The sequence below is a fragment of the Rattus norvegicus genome, chromosome 1, assembly GCF_021556685.1.
Source record: "Rattus norvegicus strain SHRSP/BbbUtx chromosome 1, alternate assembly SHRSP_T2T, whole genome shotgun sequence".
Lineage (NCBI taxonomy): Eukaryota > Metazoa > Chordata > Mammalia > Rodentia > Muridae > Rattus > Rattus norvegicus.
This window is the reverse complement of record NC_141534.1, coordinates 208,331,946-208,338,514: the sequence shown is the minus strand read 5'-3', so window position 1 is coordinate 208,338,514 and position 6,569 is coordinate 208,331,946. Positions and strand designations below refer to the sequence as shown.

Sequence of the window (6,569 nt, the reverse complement as noted above, 5' to 3'; positions counted from 1 at the left end):
TCTTTATTTTGTGCGTTTGGTGTTTTGACAATTATGTGACGGGAGGTGTTTCTTTTCTGGTCCAATCTATTTGGAGTTCTGTAGGCTTCTTGTATGCCTATGGGTATCTCTTTTTTTAGGTTAGGGAAGTTTTCTTCTATGATTTTGTTGAAGATATTTACTGGTCCTTTGAGCTGGGAGTCTTCACTCTCTTCTATACCTATTATCCTTAGGTTTGATCTTCTCATTGAGTCCTGGATTTCCTGTATGTTTTGGACCAGTAGCTTTTTCCGCTTTACATTATCTTTGACAGTTGAGTCAATGATTTCTATGGAATCTTCTGCTCCTGAGATTCTCTCTTCCATCTCTTGTATTCTGTTGGTGAAGCTTGTATCTACAGCTCCTTGTCTCTTCTTTTGGTTTTCTATATCCAGGGTTGTTTCCATGTGTTCTTTCTTGATTGCTTCTATTTCCGTTTTTAATTCCTTCATCTGTTTGATTGTGTTTTCCTGGAATTCTTTCAGGGATTTTTGCCATTCCTCTCTGTAGGCCTCTACTTGTTTATTAATGATTTCCTGTGTTTCCCTAAGTGTGTTCATGTCTTTCTTGAAGTCCTCCAGCATCATGATCAAATATGATTTTGAAACTAGATCTTGCTTTTCTGGTGTGTTTGGATATTCCATGTTTGTTTTGGCGGGAGAATTGGGCTCCGATGATGGCATGCAGTCTTGGTTTCTGTTGCTTGGGTTCCTGCGCTTGCCTCTCGCCATCAGATTATCTCTAGTGTTACTTTGTTCTGCTATTTCTGACAGTGGCTAGACTGACCTATAAGCCTGTGTGTCAGGAGTGCTGTAGACCTGTTTTCCTCTCTTTCAGTCAGTTATGGGGACAGTGTGTTCTGCTTTCCGGCGTGTAGTTTTTCCTCTCTACAGGTCTTCAGCTGTTCCTGTGGGCCTGTGTCTTGAGTTCACCAGGCAGCTTTCTTGCAGCAGAAAATTTGGTCTTACCTGTGGTCCCGAGGCTCAGGTTCGCTCGTGGGGTGCTGCCCAGGGGCTCTCTGCAGCGGCAGCAACCAGGAAGACCTGTGCCGCCCCTTCCGGGAGCTTCAGTGCACCAGGGTTCCAGATGGTCTTTGGCTTTTTCCTCTGGCGTCCGAGATGTGTGTGCAGGGAGCAGTCTCTTCTGGTTTCCCAGGCTTGTCTGCCTCTCTGAAGGTTTAGCTCTCCCTCCCACGGGATTTGGGTGCAGAGAACTGTTTATCCGGTCTGTTTCTTTCAGGTTCCGGCGGTGTCTCAGGCGCAGAAGTCCTGCCGCTCCTGGGCCCTCCCCCACGGGAGCCCAGAGGCCTTATACAGTTTCCTCTTGGGCCAGGGATGTGGGCAGGGGTGAGCAGGGTTGGTGGTCCCTTCCGCTCTGCAGCCTCAGGAGTGCCCACCTGACCAGGCGGTTGGGTCTCTCTCTCACCGGGTCTGGGAGCAGAGAGCTGCTGCGGGCCGGGATCCGCGGGTGTGGGACTTCCGGTAAACACAGACCGTGCCTCCTAGAGAAATTCTGCTTCCGTGTCCCAAGCTCACCAGGCAGCTTTCTTGCAGCAGAAAATTTGGTCTTACCTGTGGTCCCGAGGCTCAGGTTCGCTCGTGGGGTGCTGCCCAGGGGCTCTCTGCAGCGGCAGCAACCAGGGAGACCTGTGCCGCCCCTTCCGGGAGCTTCAGTGCACCAGGGTTCCAGATGGTCTTTGGCTTTTTCCTCTGGCGTCCGAGATGTGTGTGCAGGGAGCAGTCTCTTTTGGTTTCCCAGGCTTGTCTGCCTCTCTGAAGGTTTAGCTCTCCCTCCCACGGGATTTGGGTGCAGAGAACTGTTTATCCGGTCTGTTTCTTTCAGGTTCCGGCGGTGTCTCAGGCGCAGAAGTCCTGCCGCTCCTGGGCCCTCCCCCACGGGAGCCCAGAGGCCTTATACAGTTTCCTCTTGGGCCAGGGATGTGGGCAGGGGTGAGCAGGGTTGGTGGTCTCTTCCGCTCTGCAGCCTCAGGAGTGCCCACCTGACCAGGCGGTTGGGTCTCTCTCTCACCGGGTCTGGGAGCAGAGAGCTGCTGCGGGCCGGGATCCTTCCCTACATGTTTTAAGACACCGAGTCTTTCTCAAAAATATACAATATAAAAGGGTTAAAAACATGACAAAACTATTATGTAAATGAATTACATAATAAAAGCTCATTATTTGTAGTAGCAACAACAGAAATACACCTAGAGTCTATTGCTTCTATATAAAGTTAAATGTACCATAGCCTATTTCTATGTTAGAGTGCTATATAGCATTAAGAATTACATTTTTTTTTAGTTTTTTTTAATACATTTACTTGCCCTTTAAGTTGGGAATCTTCACTCCCTTCTATACCTATTATCCGTAGGTTTGACTTTCTCAATGTATCCTGAATTTCCTGGATGTTTTGGGCGGGGAGCTTTTTGCGTTTTATGTTATCTTTGATGGTTGTGTCGATGTTTTCTGTGGTATCTTTTGCCCCTGAGATTCTCTCTTTTATCTCTTGTATTCTAGTGGTAATGGTTGTATCTATGACTTCCTTAGGTTTTCTTTCTCCTGAGTTGTCTCCCTTTGTGCTTTGTTTTTTGTTTCTATCTCCATTTTTAAATCCTGGATGGTTTGTTCAATTACTTCATGTGTTTTGTTGCATTGTCCTTTAATTCTTTCAAGTATTGTTTTCTTTCCTCTTTAAGGGCTTCTACTTGTTTACTTGTGTTGTCCTTCATTTCTTTAAGGGAGTTATTTATGTCCTTCGTAAGTCATCCATCATTATCATAACTGTGATTTTAAATCTAAGTCTTACTTTTCCAGTGTATTTGGATATCCAGTATTTTCTTTGGTGGGAGATCTGGGCTCTGATGATGCCAAGTAGTCTTGATTTCTGTTGCTTAGGTTCCTGTGCTTGCCTCTTGCCATTGGGCTGTCTCTGGCTTTGCTTGTCTTGCTGTTTCTGACAGTGGCTTGACTCTCCTGTAGGTCTCTGTCTCAGCACTCCTGTAGAACTGTATTCCTGTTTTCTTTCAGCCATTTCTGGGAACAGATGCTCTGCTCTCATGTGTGCAGGTGACTGTCTTTCAGCTCTTGACTAGGGCATGAATGAGAAGAAACTTCTCCCTGATTGCTTCTAGGTCCTTACACTCAGAGGCACAGCTGGCACTAGGCAATTCCTTCTTATGCTGTGAATGTGGGCAGAGAGTAGTCTCCTCTGATTTCTCAGGAATATCCACACTTCTGAGGTTCCAGGTCTCTCCCCCATGGGAATTGGGTGCAGGGAGATGATTGACTGGTTCGGTTGAGTTCAGTTCTGGGTGCAGACCAGAACCGCAGGTACCAACAACTGACTGTTCCTATATTCCTGTGTCCAGAGGCACTATGCAGTTTCCTCTTGGACAAGGGATGTTGGCAGAGGTGGGCAGAAGTGACAGTCTGTCCTGCGGCCTCAGAGTGGTCTGCAATTCTGGGTGTTCAGCTCTCTTCCCTATGGGATTTGGGTGCAGGGAAATGTGGGATGGTATCAGTTCAGTTCTGGGCATAGCCAGAAACTAGAAGTGCCCTGACCCAGAGGACTTCTGCCTCTGTGTGTCCTGAATCCACCAGGGAGGCCACTTGGAGCAGAAAAGTGGGTCTTACCTCTGCTCTCATGTATGTAGATGCTCCTGGTGACTGTCTTTCAGCTCTAGGTGTGGCAAGAATTAGAAGGTTCCTGCCCCTGACTACTCCTAGGTCCTTGCACCCAGAGGGCACAGTTGGAACTAGGAGATTCCCTCTTGAGTCTGGAATGAGGGCAGAGGGTAGTCTCCTCTGATTTCTCAGGAGTGTCTGCACTTCTGAGGCCAGCTCTCTCTCTCCCATGGGATTTTGGCGCAGGGAGCTGTTTGGCCAGTTCAGTTTAGTTCTGGGCCCAGATCAGAACCACAGGTACTGGCAGCTGATTGTTCCTCTATTCCTGTGTCCAGAGGCACTGTGCAGTTTCCTCTTGAACCAGAGATGTGGGCAGAGATGTACAGAAGTGGCAGTCTGTCCTGAAGTCTCAGGATGTCTGCACTTCTGGGTGTTCAGCTCTCTTCACCATGGGATGGGGGTCGAGTTTCACTTTCCTGTGCAAACATTCATCTAGTTTCCCTAAAATTCTTGTTGGAGATAATTAATCTTTCCTGTGCTTTGGATTTTTCATTTTCCTTGTCATAAGTAACCTGAAATCAATTTGTAAGTTCATTGTTGAAAGTTAAACTTCATCTCTGTTCACTAATTGCACCATACTTTCAACCAGTTGCACTGGCTTTGATGTGCATAGCACAGCAGGGAGTTGTGAAATTGTGCACCTAAGTTGCTCTATTTTTGATCCTTCCCAAGAATACTGAGGCCAGACTGGACCCACAATTTTACTTATAAAATTTAGATTCATTAGTTGTAGTATTAAGCCAAGGCTCTGTGGTGTTCATAGGGTGGGAGTGGATGAAAGACAATGGTTTTTGAGTATCACAAAAGTCATCCACTGAAAATCTTTCAGCCAAGGAAGATGGAATCCCAAGTTAGATCAACTTTACTTATGAAATGATTTGTTCTTATCTGGAGATAAAGCTAGCAGTTTTATTTATACTGACTCAAAGAAGGTGCACTGAGTGGAATTGTGCAATCTTCTCATCAGACAAAGGTTTCTAAAGCAACAATAGGGACACCCCACTCCATGAGACTGCCCTCAGAAAAGCATGTTTAGGAACAGACCAGGCCTATAGAACACCCTACATATCTCCACTTAATGCAAAAAAGAGGCCAAAATTCTGCTTAAGGCAAGCTTGACATCCTTGTTCCTCAGTGTATAGATGAGGGGGTTTAGGGTTGGCATGAGGACTGAGTATAGCACTGAGGTAATTTTGTTTCTTTCTGGGCTATAACTGGATGCAGGACTGATATAGGTAATGAACACAGATGAATAATACATAGCGACCACAATGAGGTGGGAAGAGCAGGTAGAAAAGGCTTTCTTCTTGCCCTCAGCAGAACGCATGCGCAGGATGCTGGCAATGATGCATCCATAAGATAACAGGGTTAGCACAAAGTTTATGCCTCCATAAAAGGCATCTGCCACAAGAGTCATAATGCTATTCACATATGTGGAGCTACAGGAGAGCAGAAGGAGTGGGGGAATCTCACAGAAGAAGTGGGTGATGACCTTGGGGCCACAGAATGACAGCTGTGTCATCAGACCAGTGTGCACAGATGCATTCATAGCACAGAGGGACCATACACCCATCGCCAGTGCCCCACACAGCTGTTGGCTCATCCTAGAGCTGTAGTGGAGTGGAAAGCAGATGGCCACATAACGGTCATAGGCCATGACTGTGAGAAGCAGCACCTCAGAGGATCCAGACCACAGAAGGAAGAAGAGTTGGGCCATGCACCCCTTGAAGGAGATGGTGTTTTCCTCAGACAGTAGACCAACTAGCACCTTGGGCAGAACAGAGGAGGTGCAGATAATGTCCATGGTCGCCAAGTTGCACAGGAAAAAGTACATGGGACTGTGGAGCCCAGTGCTGGAGGTGACCAAAGCAATGATCACAATATTGCCCATTAGAGCCATTATATAGAGAGACAGGAAGCAGCCTGTCAGGAACAGTCTTAGGCTAGGGTGCTCTGAGAATCCTTGCAGAACAAACTCTGTCAATACTGTCTGGTTGGGATTGACCATCTTTGTGTGGTGTACGCAATTCACAGATATATAGATTGGCTTCTGAGAAAAATAGTACCCTTTACCACACTGAAGTTTGAGTTTGAAACTTGATTATCTCACAATTCTCTCCTGTCAGAAAGGGAAAGAGGAAATATATTTTCAATCAGGGATACCTCTCATCCCCTATTTCCTTACCATACCCTTAGTGGTTTGTTTACAGTGGAATTTTCACCTAGGACTCTCTTCCTGTAGATTTTGATCAAGAGAGAGATTGGCTCCTCCCCTATCCTTTTGAAGATGTGAAATAATTGCAGCTTTCCTAGCTCAGGAACCCCCTGTGCTTTCATTCTATATCCCCTGTAAGCATTACGTTCTCCTGACAGTGCTGGAGCCAGTACCTCTTCCTCTCACAGCTTTTCATGCTTATTTTATAGCTCCATCTCTCTGAGCCAATTCTTGCCTTTACCTATGCCCATGAAAGATCCTCAGTTGCTTCTGTTCTATATGACAATATGTTCTTCCACATCTTCTTACCTCTCTTGTCCAACTTACCTCCAAACTTGCAACTATATTTTCCCCAGTATTTTGTTACCAATAGCACATATAATAAAAGGGAAACAGATTTATAAATGATTCCTCTAAGAAATGACAGAGAAATGTAAATTGGGTGATTTGAGGAGCCAGACTTATTTCCACATACTTATGGATGCATAATTCATTGCAAAGAGTAAAAAAAAATACACACTAGAGAAAAGAAAAATACTTACTTTTTCAACTGATGATCATGGTCAAACTCTATGATTACACATAGAAGAATTATACTACCACTTGCTTGGTTAGAGTTACATGAGAATATTTTATATTACTTGTGGCTATTGGAA

At 45.6% G+C, this 6,569-nt stretch overlaps 1 protein-coding gene across 1 annotated transcript; it reads right to left on the bottom strand.

Annotated features, from left to right (window-relative positions):
* Positions 1-4,773: 4,773 nt before the first annotated feature.
* Or13a27c (olfactory receptor family 13 subfamily A member 27C) lies at positions 4,774-5,706 on the bottom strand. Its single transcript, NM_001001039.1, has one exon. The coding sequence runs from the start codon at positions 5,704-5,706 to the stop codon at positions 4,774-4,776; it is 933 nt and encodes a 310-aa protein (NP_001001039.1).
* Between the last annotated feature and the right edge of the window lie 863 nt (positions 5,707-6,569).

Coding starts and splice junctions, on each gene's coding strand:
- Or13a27c (NM_001001039.1), bottom strand. CDS start 5,706: ATGGTCAATCCCAACCAGACAGTATTGACAGAGTTTGTTCTGCAAGGA.